The sequence below is a fragment of the Triticum dicoccoides genome, chromosome 3A (assembly GCF_002162155.2).
Source record: "Triticum dicoccoides isolate Atlit2015 ecotype Zavitan chromosome 3A, WEW_v2.0, whole genome shotgun sequence".
NCBI lineage: Eukaryota > Viridiplantae > Streptophyta > Magnoliopsida > Poales > Poaceae > Triticum > Triticum dicoccoides.
This window is the reverse complement of record NC_041384.1, coordinates 178,648,588-178,665,204: the sequence shown is the minus strand read 5'-3', so window position 1 is coordinate 178,665,204 and position 16,617 is coordinate 178,648,588. Positions and strand designations below refer to the sequence as shown.

General features: G+C 42.8%; 1 protein-coding gene and 2 long non-coding RNA genes across 8 annotated transcripts; 2 read left to right on the top strand and 1 right to left on the bottom strand.

Moving 5' to 3' along the window:
- Positions 1–786: 786 nt before the first annotated feature.
- On the top strand, positions 787–5,011 carry LOC119267770 (protein TRIGALACTOSYLDIACYLGLYCEROL 4, chloroplastic-like). Its single transcript, XM_037549208.1, has 5 exons — positions 787–1,142; positions 1,506–1,740; positions 2,004–2,358; positions 2,731–3,068; positions 4,477–5,011. Exons 1-5 carry the CDS (start codon positions 877–879, stop codon positions 4,672–4,674), a joined length of 1,392 nt encoding a protein of 463 aa, XP_037405105.1. The 5' UTR covers positions 787–876; the 3' UTR covers positions 4,675–5,011.
- Positions 5,012–5,759: 748 nt separating this feature from the next.
- Positions 5,760–10,618, top strand: LOC119267768. 6 transcript variants are annotated; one of them, XR_005132599.1, is made up of 3 exons: positions 5,760–6,205; positions 6,328–6,714; positions 7,640–10,618. It is a non-coding gene; the product is annotated as an uncharacterized LOC119267768 (long non-coding RNA). The 6 variants fall into 6 exon arrangements; XR_005132596.1 differs by having other exon boundaries at positions 6,328–7,768; positions 8,001–10,618; XR_005132600.1 differs by having other exon boundaries at positions 6,328–8,485; positions 8,586–10,618.
- A 291-nt stretch (positions 10,619–10,909) lies between these two features.
- Positions 10,910–11,950, bottom strand: LOC119267769. The gene is made up of 2 exons (XR_005132601.1): positions 11,362–11,950; positions 10,910–11,231 (listed from the first exon to the last, which is right to left on the bottom strand). It is a non-coding gene; the product is annotated as an uncharacterized LOC119267769 (long non-coding RNA).
- Between the last annotated feature and the right edge of the window lie 4,667 nt (positions 11,951–16,617).

Below are 16,617 nucleotides of genomic sequence, written 5' to 3'. Positions count from 1 at the left end.
GGGTGTTGAGTATATTGTGTACGTGTATATGTGTGTGTAGGGCCCACCTCCTGTTTTCTTGTATAGTTGAGGTTGTGGCCCACCTCTATACTTATATATACGTGCCTGGTGCAACGATCAATACATCGCGATTGCACAACCCATAATCTGTCTCTCTACAGTTTTGGTTTGGTGAGGAATAAGAATGATGACCAGTGTGATTTTTAGCGGACCATGTGAAGTGTTACACAGCGGAGATCCGGCAGTTTATGTAACTTAATTTGTACGAAACTTGTGTATAATGAACCGATTGAATCTCTATTCATGGATGAAAGATTTCATCTTCTCGTTGTAAGCCTATGTTCTCCATGCCGCCAGGAGGTCCTTGGTATGTGCGGTTTTCCTGGATTTTTTGTGTGAATTGCCTGTTTTCAGTAAAATTCTACTGAATTCAGGTGTTTTAAATTCGCTGTATATAGGAGCATTTTTCATTGCTTGGAATGAGTTGTCAGCTATCTCAAAAACAATAAGAAAAATAGGAGCATTTTTCCTACGAATTTTGGCTTACATCGGGTAGATGTTAGATCCAGTACCAGCTTAATCATATTTTGCAAAAAAAAGAGAGTAATCAGCACCTATTGGCCCAGTTTACTTGTGGCAGTTTCTCTAATGGAAATGGACAAGGCTCGCTGTTTTTTTTTCTTAAAAAAAAAGACCCAGTTTACATGTTATTTGCCACGTAGGCACTCGCCATGCTCCGTCACAGCAAGCGTGGCTCGTCACCCCCCTATCCTCGGGACGCACCGCAACAGCTGCAACACTCCGACGCAGCACAAAGCGAAAGAACAACCCGAGAGAAAGGCAAAGCGCCGCCCGGCGAAAGCGGCGTCGGCGGCGATGTTGCGGCAGATGCGGTGGCTGACGGACAGGGAAGGGAGGTGGGAGCTGGACGTGGAGTCCCCGGCGACGATGGAGGGCACGGCGCGCCCGGTCCCGGGCGACCCGCTGCCCCTGGGCCTCTCGCGGGGGCCCCGCGTCACCCGCACCAAGCAGCTCGACTTCTTCCACCGCTTCATGGCCTCCCCGCTCGTCCCATCCTTCTCCGCCTCCCGCGCCGGTCTCTCCCTCCATCACGCGCACCTCCTCCATCTCGCCCACAACTGGTAACCCCCCTCCCCTCACAACCAAACTCACCAACAATCCTGCCAGAAACGGTCGTACTTACGTATCTGCACCCTTCCAAGGTTGCCGCGGTTGATAGGTAGTGAAATGTGGTATACAAGATGCCGATTCCAATGGCATTTCCACACGTACCAGCCACATCACATCCGAGTGGATGGAATATTAGTCGTAGATTTCTTAGGTAGTTGTTTCTGAATGCCTTGTGTCTGGTTATTGTGTTCGTTTATTTGAACCTTGCCTGCTTGCATGAATACTAACTGTATAATTGCAATGATTTTGATTCATGTGTAACAAGTATGTGCCCAAACCTCATGTTCACTAACAACTTAATGCGATCTGCTCAGGTCGTTTACTATCTTGGAGCAGCTTCATGTACAGCAGCTTGTGGCAGTCGTGAAAGAGAAGTTGTCAAATCGGCAAGAAGGGGTCCCCTGGTCCAATGATCTCAAGAGGCATTTGCGCGATGTCATTTCTCTAGGTGTTGGCACGGAACTCTTGATCACACCAGACACGGCATTGCTGCTGGAGTTGTACAATATCAACAAGGGGGACCGAGGCAAAGCGATTATTCACCACAAGGCAAAACACCTGGATGCTCTTAGGCTCTTTGGTATATAGTTAGCTATTTGCGTGTATTCTATTCTGTTTGCGCTGCCATTTCTCACTAAATCTTATTTTCTTCATGTATGCCGATTAGGACATGTAGTCTTCAAAAGGTTGTGATGGATTTATGGAATACTTGATCTTGCTCTGTTTTGTGAATGACTAGTTTACTGAACTGATGCTACTGTTGCTGTTCTGAATGTTTGGATGAACTGAACCATTCTATTTACTGTTTGCAGCTTCCTCAACAAAATCTTACATTAGCAGCGTCCTGGCCTGGGTTATTTGTTGATAAACAGGGGGTGTACTGGGATGTGCCTTTATCATTGTCAGCTGATCTTGCTTCAGTCGGCTCCAGTTCTGGATTGAGTTATCATCTATTGTTACAACAGAATAGCGGGGAGCCAAAATGTTTTGGTGGTGATGAAACCAATGATGTTCCTCTCGCTCTGCTACCTGGTTTGTGTGCTAAGGCAGCTATTTCCATCAAGAGAAGTATTGATGCTTGGAGGAAGAAAGAAGACAAGCTAAAAATGGTTCAGCCTTATGATGCATTTCTCTCAGACCCTCATGTTTCATTCACTGGAATTGTTGGTAAGAATCTTACCATGTTTTAGTGTTGTGCTGATTACATCTCTGTAGTTGTGAAATCTGTCCTTGAGCTTCAGTGACTTATTCTCTAAGCTGCTTTCAGAAAAGTTCTTGGGTCTACTTGCTTAGAGGTTTTGTTTTTGACAACAGTTTCACTCACATGCCATGTCCTGCTCACTGTCACATTTCAAGAATATATGATAATTTAACCAACGTTTTCCCTGCTGTTCCAATGTATCACAAGATTTTGCAAGCCAAAATCTTGTGCACTTTCTCTGGATATATTATCACGAACTACTTTATGACCCTGTATTGGATTTATAGGTCGCCAGCACCAAACGGTTTACTGTTTCCTGCCTCATTTTGTTCATCCAGGTGCAGTAGCCAGTGGTTCTTTGGGGGATTGTTCAAAAAGAATTTCAGTGCCAGACGAAACGCGAAAAAGCAATGCCTTCAGAGTGTTCCACGAGAGGAATAAGTTTGCTGCATTTGCAGATCTCTTTGCTTCTGTTACTTTTACAGCTCAACATGGAAATTTCCAGAGGCTTTTCCTGGATTTGACAAGGGTCAGTGCCCGATTAGATATATCCTCGGGATCTTTGTTCTTACGTGGTGCTTCTCGTCTAGCGCAAGATTTTTTCTTCTCTAGACGCCCTGATTTAGAGACATTCTGTGATGTTTGTCCAGATGTGATTGTTTCTCTTCAACAACAGGTGAATCATATTTTCCTTTCATTTCACTTTGTGCTCTGTTACCTAGAACTAGAAGGTCATTCTGTATGCAGACTGTCACGCCACAAAGCATGATACTCTTACTCCTTTTTTTGGATTTGAGATGTCAAATCATTTCGAAATCTTTATTTTCTTTTTCAGTTCAGCCAATAACCTTAAGGTGGAAGAGTTTTTGCCTGACATGCATTGCTATTTGATTAATCAAGGTGTCGAAGAGCTTAGTTATACTGTCACTTTCCAGCAGGAATAGATTGGCACAATGCTATTCTATATCAAACATAATACATACATCTCTATGTTTTCTTTAGGAAAACTTGATTGGTGTCCTGTCATATGTTAATTTTATCTTGGTAACATTTTCTTGAAATCAATAAGCAAATTGGTTAGGAGAAGGTATCCAGTAACTGAACTCTGCCAGTTACCATTAGTTTTCTGACTGATGGCCAGGCTATTGGTTTAGCATAGAGGATCAAGACCATTACCAAAAGTTCCTCCCAAGGATCCTATCATATTGGGTATCTGTTCCCCGCCTTTTCCCGCTAGGATCGGGAATCTTACATTTTCCATATCCATATACTCCCTCCGTCCCATAATATAAGACGTCTTACATTATGAGACGGAGGGAGTGCCATTGAATCCTTGGGGTTCCAGAATCCGCCTATTCTACTTTCCTATCTTTTTTGTTTTCTTCGATCGTTTCAGTTATTTGTCAAACTGTACACAAGGATTAGAAAAGTTGGGTACTGAGGACTAACAAGTAAAACAAGTATTAAGAGAAGCTAGCATATATTGATCTATTGCTAATGGATGCATCGCATGAGAGCTTAATCATGTCATGAGTTAGGATTAGGTTATGCTTAGATGTAGAACTCCAAACTCCTTAGCTATTAGTAAGGTCGATACTGAGCCTTAGAGAAAATGCGTGGTAGCAGGTACTATGGGGCTATGACCTGTATTGCAAGTCCTATTGCTTATAACTTCTCCCACCAGTTACTCTGTTATTGCGGAACACATTTCATTACTGAAATCTCAGAGGCTACAGGATAATTTTTTGCCACCACATGTCAGTGACACATGGAGTGCCATGTATGAATACCATTTGTTTCAAGTGGCAAATACTGTTTTTTCCCTGTGTAGTTACCTTTTTGGCTTGATGGGTTTTATTACTGTTAGATGGTATCACCTTCCTAGAACTTAGGAATCAGTACTGGTAAGTACTCCCTCTGTAAACTAATATAAGACCTTTTATATCATTTTTCTCCTGTTGCCTTCCTTCAATATATTCCAAGCAGATGAATTAACCAGACAAGAGGATCGCAGTGTGCAGGCACTACAAAGCTATCATAAAGAGTTAAAAACTAAGTAAAGCTATCCTTTGTTCCTTGCGCAGATAGTTGGGCCATTCAGCTTTCGTGTTGAATCTTCTGTTGCCATTGACCCAAGAAGTCAAGACCATTTTGTCCGAGTGGACGACTCAGTCTTCGCCATTGATTGGGCTCTGAAGGTCCTGGGTTCAGCAAAGGCCACAGCTTGGTATTCGCCCAAGCATCAGGAAGCAATGGTGGAGCTTCGTTTCTTTGAGGTCTGATGAAGCACATAAAGGTCCCATCTCACGTAGAAGGTCACAAGCACATAAGGTTCCATCTCATGTCGAAGGTCACGTTGAAGGTCACAAGCATAATTGTATGAATGGTCGATGCTGCGTTTTATCAAGCCTATGCATACAACACCATTGGATTTTGTTGGGTTATACTACTTTGACATGTTGGATCATCGGTCCTGCCATGCTGCTCTTCGGGTAAAATAGTTTCTGCTATACAGTAATCCATGGAGGAAATGATTATTTCAGTTCTAGGACAGTTGTTATGTATTCACATTGTCCATCAATTGAGAATACATTCTAATTGTATTTCGTACTTTCACTAGCCACGCTTGCTCTTTGTTCATCAATCCATCATTATATGGTTTGGGAGTTTCACCTTACACACTGCTTGTTCTGAATGAATAATTTTTGGCTAGGCTCATGCCTAGGATTACTCTTTGTGTCCTTGACTGACAATCAAAACAAAAAAATAAGTTATTTCATGGAATTATCAACCTTCACTTAGCAATTGATACTAGCGATGTGGAAGGCTATATAATTATCATTAAGTAATGATGCAGTAGCGTTCATCCTAATCCATGCATGTAAATAAAATAGCAATATGTTGCAATGATATCTCTCATCATAAAAATCCGCTTATCATTGGATAGTGACTCTTTCCTTGTTCATAAGGAGCCAATAACTCTAATTCATTATGTAAAGGAAAAGTAAACGTGTGAAGTAGCAAAGATACTACTCCCTTCGTTTCTAAATATAAGTCTTTTAGACATTTCAAATGAACTACAACATACAGATATATGTAGACATATTTTACAGTACAAATTCACTCATTTTGCTTCGTATGTAGTCACTTGTTGCAATCTTTAAAAAGACTTATATTTGTAAATGGAGGGAGTAGGTGTTTCACGGATCGCCCCAAGATTGCAATTAAGTCGGCAGGGACCTAATACCTAATTTTCTTCAGAGCACGTGCTTCCTCTTTCTCTTGCTCTTAGGCTTCTCATCCTTGGTCCAGTTGCACGCAACGAACATTGAACTGAACATATAAAGGATGAGCCCGTGCGCCCAACTAGCGGCCGTGGCCACGTCTCCTTTTATTTCCGAGCGCTCGCTTCCTCCCGCCGCCTCCTTCTCTTCCTCTTCCTCTCCCTCGGCGTAGCCCCTCCACCTCCCTCCTCCTTCGACGTCGCCTGGTCCAGATCGGGCTCAGGTCGTCTCCATTGAGAGCAGGGGTGAACAACGGGAAGCGGTGGGAGAAGCGAGCGGCAACCGGCAGGGAGAGGCGGAGAGCCACGACAGGGTGGACAGCGGGAAGCGGTGGGGAGAAGCGAGCGACAGTCGACAGGGAGAGCCACGACGATGGCCGGCGTCAGCTGCCACTTCCTCCCCTCGTCGGCGCCGCGAGGCCGCTAAGCCTGCGCCCGAGCTTCCTGTCCGTGAGCGATCGCTCCGCCCACCGGCCGTCCCCCATCCGTGTGCTTCTTCTCGGGACGTCGACGCCACGGAGCTCGTCAAGGTGCCCTCTCGTCCCTCTTCACTTCCTCCACGCGTTTGTCTCTATTCGATTTGGTCCTCTGATTCAGATTTCTCACACAAGCGGATGGGTGTTGTCCTCTGTTCGTGTTCGCGCTCGTGCAGCTCCCTCTCTGCTGCTGCAGGAGGATTGGATTGGATTGGCTTCTACTTGCTCTATTATCTATTTGAGGAATCTGAGATGCTCTCTGTTCGTGTTCGCGCTCGTGCAACTCCCTCTCTGCTGCTGCAGGAGGATTGGATTGGATTGGTTTCTACTTGCTCTATTATCTATTTGAGAATCTGAGATGCGGCCCTCCAAATCTTCGGCCCCAGAAGGAGGATTTGAGAGTGGAGAAGGGTCACCTGAATGTGATTTGGAGGAAGGAGCTGTCCAGGAATCAAAATGTTATTATTTTACTATTCTGCAGGGGAGAATCTAAAGATTATTTGTTTCTTTTTATGCCTACAGATCGTGTTTAGTGTTTGGGATTCACACCCTGCATTGATAAGGTCTGAATTTAACATCCACTTTTAACACTGGGTTCCTCAAGTGTTTCAGTTCATACTTTGCCGACGTACAATCTATTGGCCACATTTTCTGGCACACTTATTCCAACTGAAGTCAGCTCCTGCTTGCACTTCTCCACTGAGTGAATGCTAATAGTTCTAAAAAGATAAACCACCCATAGAATTGGTTCTAATTAGATCCTATGAAAGATCCAAGCAGCTAGAGTACCTTAGTCCATAGGAGTCCTGGAACTGGTTCAGAAGTTCTTGAGTAAACTGGATCAGTGAGAATATTAATTGAGTCGCTGCTCAAGAAACAAAGTAGAATAACGACAGCGTAACTAATACCATTTGTCCCTGCATGATGTATTTTGATCTCAAATGCATTTGAATGGCTTGATTTTTGCAGAGATCTTGTCACCTGCGCCCTTGTTTGGTCGTACATAAAACTGTCATCTTGCTTTAAATTCAAGTGGTCAGGTATTTGATAGTACGCATGGCTGAACCCACCTTTTGTTGAATTTGGGAACCGTCTAATATAGCTATTTTTTAAGAAGAAGTTTGAACAGATCTCAGTATATGTTAATTTTGTAGAACTAAAGGAGCCTGACTGACTAGGTAATTCCCAGCGAACTGAAGCAACTAGGCTTGTAGGCATGTGTACTGTAAACAGAACCAAGTTCTGCATATATTGTATTTGCAGAAAATGTTTTTGGCCTGTACGGTTCTAACAAATTTGAGGTGATAAATTCTGAACACTAAAAGAATTAGTTTTGTAGGACCAGTTTTCTTGTATGACCTTGCACTACTGTATTGATTTTCTTGTACTTGCATGGTCGGACTAATAATCAGCACAGTACATTACTAATTCAATAGGACTAATTTATTTGAACTAAAGCCTTAGTATGTATGTTCATAATATGTGCAGATCACCACATGCAGACTATTCATTCCTTGCCAAACTACACATGCTAGCTACTGTTTGAAGATGACGTTGTAAAAAATGCATAAGCTGGGGATGGCATGGTGATGCTGCTGGTCGAGAAGTACCATCCCAGTGCGTACTTCCTCCAGCCCATAATTTCAATTTTCTCTTATTGAATGGCAAATTCATGCTTGGCTAAGTTCGGATTCTGGCGTTTAGTGCATCCGCACTGAACTGATTGCTGGATTTGGTAGGGGGTGATATCATTTCGTTCATGGGTGAACCTGAACACTGATGTAGCTTCCCAGATTCCTCTATGCTCCAGTCATTCAAATATTTTGTGATGCCTTAGTTCTATCTTCAGGAATAAATTTAACATCAACACGGTGATTTGAGAATGCAAACAGACTCAGCTCCTTGGTTGCAGTTCCCTCCTTACCTACCAATGCTTCCTCCTGCCTTGCCAGCCGCATGTGTCCTCACCTTTGTTCATCAATTCGTGTGCTGGTATGGATTGGTGATGTTTTTGACGCCCATAGAGCCATTACCTCATGCATGTGTATTTTGTGTGCCAGTTTACCAGTTAGTGAGTGATAATGTCCATATGAATGTTTCATCGTTTAGCAAGTGATCAGCAACAGGCATCTCTTACTTTTGGATTGAAGTGCAGATCTTGCTAAAGAGTTGACCATGGAGTCATTTATGTATTCTTATGCCCCAATGCTTCATTAAGTATTCTTATTATGCAATATAAAATTATTTCTTACCGTCTTCTATTGTTTCCTCTGTTTTTCTCAGTTATTCAGAGAACACCACATGTTACATGAATTCTAGACTACTTTCCTAGAGGTAGTTGTTATTTCTTACCGTCTTCTATTGTTTCCTCTGTTTTTCTCAGTTATTCAGAGAACACCACATGTTACATGAATTCTAGACTACTTTCCTAGAGGTAGTTGTTAGAATCATCTTCTTGAATTTGCCTGCTTAGCATCTAATATTTCACACTCGCCAATTGTAATATCTCATGCTTGCCAATTTTTAGAATCAGGTTCTTGAGTTTGCTTGCTTAACCGTGTCCCTGTGCAATTGCTCACCAACCTCACCAATTGTGAGTTTGTCCCACACAGTGGAGTTTCTGTGAGTTTTTATAGTCTATAAATTCTTGGAAGTTCTCTTGTTGCTGCTATAATGTGGGTGTGTTCGGCTTCCTTCTTCATTTAAGGTGAATCCTTGCTTCCAGGTTGGCCTATGAAATGATGTAGTTTCTGCTGGAAAATAAGTTGTTATGCAATTATAGTTAGGTTGCCAATTTTCCTTCATAATTGCATTTAATGGTGGCTGTTATGCTCACTTTGCTCAAAGAAAGGTTGTCTAGCCATGCTACTTTGTGATTTAAGAAATAGGCTGACACCAAATCAGTAATCCCGGACTTCTGCTTTGTTGGCCGAAATTTACTAATTTTGTTTTTCTTGTTATCTTTAGCCATTCCAAAACATTTATCTGGTTCTGTAGAATTACAGACCATAGAATTATAGCTGGCCATATTTTTGAATGCGTGAACCTCACATAGATATCATGCTAATGTAGCTTGACGGAAGTTGTAAAACCAATGGATAGGCATCGTCTTCTGCTAAGGTTCCTTTCACCCTTCTTTAGAACCCAACAAGCATTCATCAAAAAATTAAAGATCTTGGTTGGTGATTTGTTTCAATGGCCGGTATAGTAAGGCTACAACAATTATCATAGTATTTTTCATTTCTTTTTGCCTGCCCTTGTTTCACAACCTAATACTGATTGATCAGGTACATTGCAATGAGTGCTTACTTATGTTTTGTCTCCTGTTATTTTTTGATTCCAGTCTTCATACTTTCAGACACCTTTGATAATATAGGAAGAAGAAAGTATTCGCTCCAGACGAAGATGTCTAGCTTGCTTGTGTGCTATAGCATTAATCCGTGCATCGGGCCCAACGTTTTCTATCATTGGAACCTTGATGATTTATCTCATTTGAACATAATCTAACCCCTCTGATTTTTGTCAGTACATGATTGTACACCTCCTATGCCCGCTTAATTGTGTGTTCATTTTGTTAATCAAGAAGCATCTGATTTTATGGCTGGGTACGCTGAAAATATATAAAACCTTTCTTCTTTTGGATAATTTGTTTCCCTTTTACCAATCTTTGTTAATTGCCTACACATCTGTGCATAGCGTAATGCTCCAGCATGACCGCTTCGTGTGCTGCCTTGAGTCGCGCGGCCATTACGCTCGCGCCGAGGTGGAGGCAGCTGCCACTCTCGACGCCCTCCGATGCACGCTCTCGCCGACGGCGTTCGCAAAGCCTTGTCACCACGCTGCAAGTGTTGCCCCCTCCTCCCCAAGGGCAAGGTGAAGAAAGGTGCCTGTGTAGTTCTTCTGCAGCTTGCAGCGAGGATTGTTGTGTCCAACCTGTACAATAATGCCAAGAAGTCCTTGGAGACGTAAGCCACGGCGCATGTTTCTGCCATGATTTCCTTCGGTTGGTTTTGTGGATTTAGGTGTTGAAAAATTATGGGATGTGGATGCAGGATTAAGGACATGTACCTGCACTACAACGAGAGATTTGGGCTGCTTCTTTGTGGCTTCCAAACTTGAAATTTTTGTTTGGAAGTTAGTTTAGTTTTTTGTTGTGGATTCACATCGTCTTACACGTACCATCCTCTTAGACCTTTAGATTTCCAAAAAAAAACTAAATGAAGATATGGTGGTATGGTCTCAATAGTACAACTTAAAGCCTTGCATGCTTTATATTTTCTTTGAAATTTGGTCTTGAAGAATCATGTATCTATGTTAGATCCGGTGAGAAAAGGCGGCTTTCAAGCAGAGGATGGGGGGGTGTTGGCCACATTTGGTTTTCGACTTGGGTGTATAAATATTCTCACAATACTTGTGTTAGGATTAATTAATGATTGTTAATTAAGGGATAATCCCTGCTTTTACTAACCGCAGACAGTTGCATCTGCCGCATCGGTTCCCTGCCGAATAGGCACCTCCCTGAACAGACGCCTTCCTAGTGATATCTCTTCCCTTTGTATAAACGAAATGGCTTCACACACGACATGATTGGACGATACACAGTGTGCATGCATCACCTAACACAAAAACCAACTACCTCCTGCATGTACGAGGGCTACTGATGCTGCCACATGGGATCGTGCGCATGTCGGCTGCAATTTCGTCGTGTGTATAGCATCGCTCTTGTATAAATAGCCTTTGTATAAATAGCAGATCTCATCTAATAAAGAGGACACCGTTTTCATTACTTCTCTCGTTCTACTCTAACACGTTATCAGCACGCCCTCTGGCGGAGCGATTTCACGGCCAAACTGCCGGCAGCGAGTGCGCAACGTCGCGATGCCCTCTGGCCCTGCGTGGCAAAGGAAGCCAACGCTCCAGCGCTAGCAAAGGCAGCGCATGGCGCCGCGCACACCTCAATGGCTATTCCGCGGCAACGCGGTGTTCCCGGCGGAAGGCGGCACCCATGCGCGACCGCGGGCTCCCGGCAGCGCGTCCACAGGAGCGACCAACGGCCAACGCTTGGACCGGCGGCTCTGTCCTGCGCGGCAGTCAGGGCAGAATGAGAAAGAACAGAGGTTGTGGATCTCCATCGATTCAAGAATTGAAGGCCTCAACAACGAACGCCAATGGATTCCCATCGATTCATTGATGAAAAAGGAAAAAGGTACCATGCGTTCTTCAATTCTTCCTGCACTGCACTGGATCAAGCGACAACTGCCGTTGCTTTTCATCAGCATCGCCAGCGGCGCCCGCGTCCATGCACCTTGCACACACACGGCTGTCCAGCGATGCGTCGAGGTGTCTGCCGGCCTCTAACGCGGGGCACGACTGCGTAGCCTTGACCTCTCAACGCGGAGGCGCTGCGCGGACCTCGACGAAACGGCAACGCCCTCCGGCGCACCAGCCATGATGTGGCGGCGCGGCCTCGGCGCGAGGCCGCCTAAAGCGTGACCGCGGAGATGCCCGGCGCACACGTGCATGGCGAGATGCTCTCCCACTACGCATGCCGCAAACGACAGCCTCGGCGCCCGCGAAGGCGGCACCCAACCGCGGCGCGGCGCGGAAGACTGAGGCGACGCCGCGCCCTCGGCTTGCATCCGTCCAGCGGCGCCCGAGGCAACGGCACTCGGCTGGCCCTCCGGCCCCGGAGGCAGCGGCGCCCTTCGGCGTGGCTCCCACAGCGGAGACGACGACGCTCCCACGGTCGCGGCCCTGGCCGGTGTGCCAAAACAGCGGCGGGCGGTTACAGGATTTCTCCTGGTCGAAAGCGCTCGGAAGTAAAGAGATAGGAACCTTATCTCTTCGCAAGTTTTGCATTTCAGCCTTTTGGCTTCACCTATTTCCGAAATAGGTCAAAACTTGCCTCTGTCATTGTTTTACGGCTAATTCCTGGAAGTTTCGGGATATTGCAGCTTGGTCTAACTAGTTGCTGTTGATTAGCACCAGTAACGTTAGGCCATGTGCAGATCATCATTTAGCCCATTTTCTGTTGAGTTTAAAATTCCAGAAAATATGTGGTTATTATATGTGGCATGTTCGATGTGTTTGCTTTTTAGCAATCCCTATAACATGTCTTATTAGTACAACAACATTGTTTTGTGATTGAGATTAAGTTTTCTCGCACAACAATATTAATTTGCGATCGAGATTTTCTTCTCTCGCAAAACAATCTCATAGCGATTGAGATTAATTTTCTCTCGCAAAATATTAATTCACCCTGCTGAATTATCTTGAAACTTGATACAAGATCATCACATTTAATTTGAGGTCTATACAATTCAAGTTTCACTTGAACATCAAGTTTGCAACATCATTACTATTCATTATAGTGGTGTATTTCTGTTGAGTACGATGTATTCCGGAATGTATGTATCTTCATGTTTGCTACATGTCGAGATTAATACGTCTATTTGCAATTGAGATTTTCAATTTCTTGCAAATACATATGCAAAATTCTTAGTGATTTCTTCAAATTGATGTATTGGGATCCCGAGGTAGTGTGTAGATTTACTGCTTTGCAGATTATCACCATTACTGTTTAAGCCTACATTTTGTCAAATTTGACATTATGATTGCACAACATTGTGCACTCCCATGCATTTTACTAAGTCAGGACATAAGCCATTAGGAGTGAGTATCTACTGATTTCATCAGATTATACTCCCTAGTGCTGCGAGATCTACTTCATTTTGGAGATTATCTTCAAGGTGTCATGCTTAGCAATTTGAGATTCACATTAATGGTTTCAAGATAACTTCTTGAAATATCCATTAATTTTACAACATTATCATGATGGTCTTCAATTTACTAATCGTAAATTAACTATCTCTGGTAACCGATGGCTAGAGAATTTGAGGCATTCGCACTCAATCGCCACCACTACCCTACCTGGGTATGGACATCATGATCACTCTTGTGTCTTGTGGAATAGTGTGTGCAATCCAAGACCACATGATTAACCTCTGGTCGGAATCACACCGCTAACAGAAAAATATTGTCTTATACATCATAAGGCATTATATCGATTCAGATATCTGCATCTGGTTATTCTGTATCAGCAATTCCTAGGACACAACAGACCTCAAGGGCAAAGGTTTGGAGCTCACTTCAACCTTCAACCCGACATCACCAGCAGTGACGGGACCCTATGGGCACGGAGAATATGATGGTTGAATATGACTCAACTAACATGTTTGAAGACTTCGTCTAGTCTCTCAATCTCCTGAGTGGTCAACATAATTTATGTCCATTTATGATGTTCTAATAAGAACATAAGTATTGTTGTCATCATATATTGTACATCACAATATATTGTATCAGCACTTTGGTACAAATACATTTGTATGTATTCTATATATTTGACAGTGATTTTCATACCGAGAATCTTCATGTCTATATATAGATTTCTACGGGAGTCAATCCGATGAAAAATGATATGTGCCTTGTGGACATATGCACCACAAACTCTATACTCAGGGGAGTCCAATGTTTCCACTCTCATTGAGAGAAAGGAGATATTTTAAAATCGCTAGACGCGATGCCACTCTCATTGAGAGAAAAGAGATATTTTAAAATCGCTAGACGCGATGAGGTATTTGTTGGCTCAACTCGAGTCATATTTACTATCCCTGTGGGTACCCGAGTAACATCGGGATGCTTTATTGCTTCCCAGGTTTAACTTGTACCCTACTAAACTATGAAGGTATCCGTCAAAATAGTTTCCATAGCGAAACTTATGATGACAACAAAGAGAAATAACTTCTCTTTACCATATGCAACGGATATGGCAAATACATTCTCTGTGTATCATCTGGATTGTACTACACATACGACACAACCCGTACCACATGTTGTGTACGTGATAGTTTTCCAAAGTGTCTTGTACATGACATACTTGGCATACTGGCCTTGGTCATCGAGACATTGGGTTGAAACCGAAACTATCAGCAATTCCAATAGTTTACGATTATTATGATGCTAAATTCTAACAACATTTGGATTTTATGTGCACTACAAGTGACACAGGGAAGCTAATTTTAAGGCTCGCACACCTTAAAGTCTACGCTGAACCACTCAGACTCCTTGAATGCATCAAGTTGAGGTAAGTGGCTCTTCCCTCCATTGACTAGACTATTCAGGTATTCCATGGTTCTAAAAGACATATCTACATGATGGTCTTAAGTGTGTGCTTTATTCACACAAAACCATTGGCTCATTTTCCTGACATCGATTTCAAGAAAATCGTATGGATAGCATTGCAGAATTCTCCTTGAGTGCCTTTCTCTATGGCCCTCGGATTGAAGTTTAGCAATTTGTCCCAATGTCTAGACTCAAAATGGTTTGGTAGAATCCTTTATCCAAAGAAGTTAGGCTCATTGCATTATCTTTACTCTGGAATTGCAACTTACCAACTTTACGTTGGAGTCATGCAGTTTTACACGCTCATGGCAGAACTGCATAATATTATTCCCCTCTATCTTTGATATGTGGATATCTATCAAGTATTTTCTATCTGCAGTAATTCGGTTGCATACCGATATCACCACCCGGCATACATCATTGGCCTCTCAACATATAGTTGGGATCTATGTGAGGAATAACTGTAGTTCTGTCAATACCTCAAGCTCCTCGCATGGGGAGTTATTCAAGGCCTGTATGCTGATTCAATGAGGAACATTTCCAGGCATTAGGGGGAGATTTCAAGTACCATAAAGAATGCCAGGAAATTAGTGGAATGTTCAACACATTTCTGCCTCAAATCCACGTACTCAAAGATCGGAACCATGCGTTCAAAATATTTGCAACACATTGCAAATAACCTGCCAGATTCATTTACTGACTATAAAGGTGTCAAACAATCCTACAATCCTGAATATGTTGGAAAGAGTGGAGGTACCAACTAAAACCACTCAACTCCCCGTTCAAAGCAACAGGGGGAGAAGTACGACAATAGTACATCAGGATTCAGCTTCTCGCAAGCAAGGATATCAAGGCCTGTGAATCAGTAAATGCAAGTCAACTTCACGTTGACAAACACCTGATGGGTAGTATACACCCAGTGGACGTGAAACCTCCACCAACCCAGGTCATAGTGCACACAATGACTGGGACATCGGAATACCCAACTCAATCGCATTGGGAAATCGCGAGCAGTCACCATGTGTAACGATATTTCCATCAACTATATATTGATATATAGATTCTGGAGAAACATATAACCGGAAGTCTACAATTGTCGACGTACATTTCTCAACTAGATTGCAAAAACCTTTCAAATGACTCAGATCCAAAGACCATGGCCATGGCAAAGTGTGAACAACACCCGGACTGAACTCAAGCAAAGGGTATAATCTAGGTAGAAATGATCTTGCTCAGTAATGGCAAGGTGTTCATAAGCAATACCTACACCAACTTTCTTCTGGAAACGGAATTGAGAACAACAAGGTGGTGAACAGGGAGCAAGTATTGTAGCATAAGGGTTCACGTAGATACCCAACTATTCTCCAGAGGTGGAATCCCATTCTGATAACTTATATCATTGGCAGTACAAAATCATCTATCTCTGCAGTTGATAGATGTAGTGATTACATATCCATGTGGATCACTAGATTCAGACATATATGATTGATTCCCGTGGGATCTCAATTCTGAATCGAAATACAAAATGCAACATACATTGTGTAAATTCAGTAAGTCACCATACGACTTATTATTGTCAGTACATATGGTACAACTGACGTAGTGAGATCCTTATACACAAGGATTACTCCTACAATGATGATTATCCATGTTTGTGTGTCTGCAACGACAACACATGTAATCATCTAAATGACGGACTTTAAAATGAAGGATTTGGGTAAACCAAAACACCGCTCGTTACTACAACTTGAGCACCTTCATTCATACGTTATGGTATACTATATTGTCTATATCCATAATATATTGGAGAAATTCATTGTGGACAAATCTTATCCATCATTAGCTCTCATGGTAGTTCGTTCTCTAGACATAAAGAATGATCTATTTAGACCAAGAATTGTTGGAAATGAGATATTGGGACTCAACGTTCCATAATGCCATTGGATCCACCAAACACAATTGGTTGGTACTCAAGAATATCTTTGATATCTCCAAATGCATCAAACATCTTGTCCTGGTTTTTCAGTTTCACAGAAATGTGAACACCGATATCATTGGATACTTCAATCAGATCCCCAATATGTCAGATCGTAGACAATCTTAGTGTTCATACTAGGTGTGGTAGCCCTCTCATGAAGAGTCTTCAAAAAAAGACCTCATGGCTACATCCACCAACCATTATCTCAATGATAGTGTTGCTTGTGTTGCCGGATGCAAACAGGTTACTAATAAGCAATATCTTTATATTGCATATCTTGCAAGTCAAATCATTCAACTGATTTGTT

Coding starts and splice junctions, on each gene's coding strand:
- LOC119267770 (XM_037549208.1), top strand. CDS start 877: ATGTTGCGGCAGATGCGGTGGCTGACGGACAGGGAAGGGAGGTGGGAG. Junction 1,143..1,505: donor CTCCATCTCGCCCACAACTG/GTAACCCCCCTC, acceptor CGATCTGCTCAG/GTCGTTTACTATCTTGGAGC. Junction 2,359..2,730: donor TTCATTCACTGGAATTGTTG/GTAAGAATCTTA, acceptor TTGTTCATCCAG/GTGCAGTAGCCAGTGGTTCT.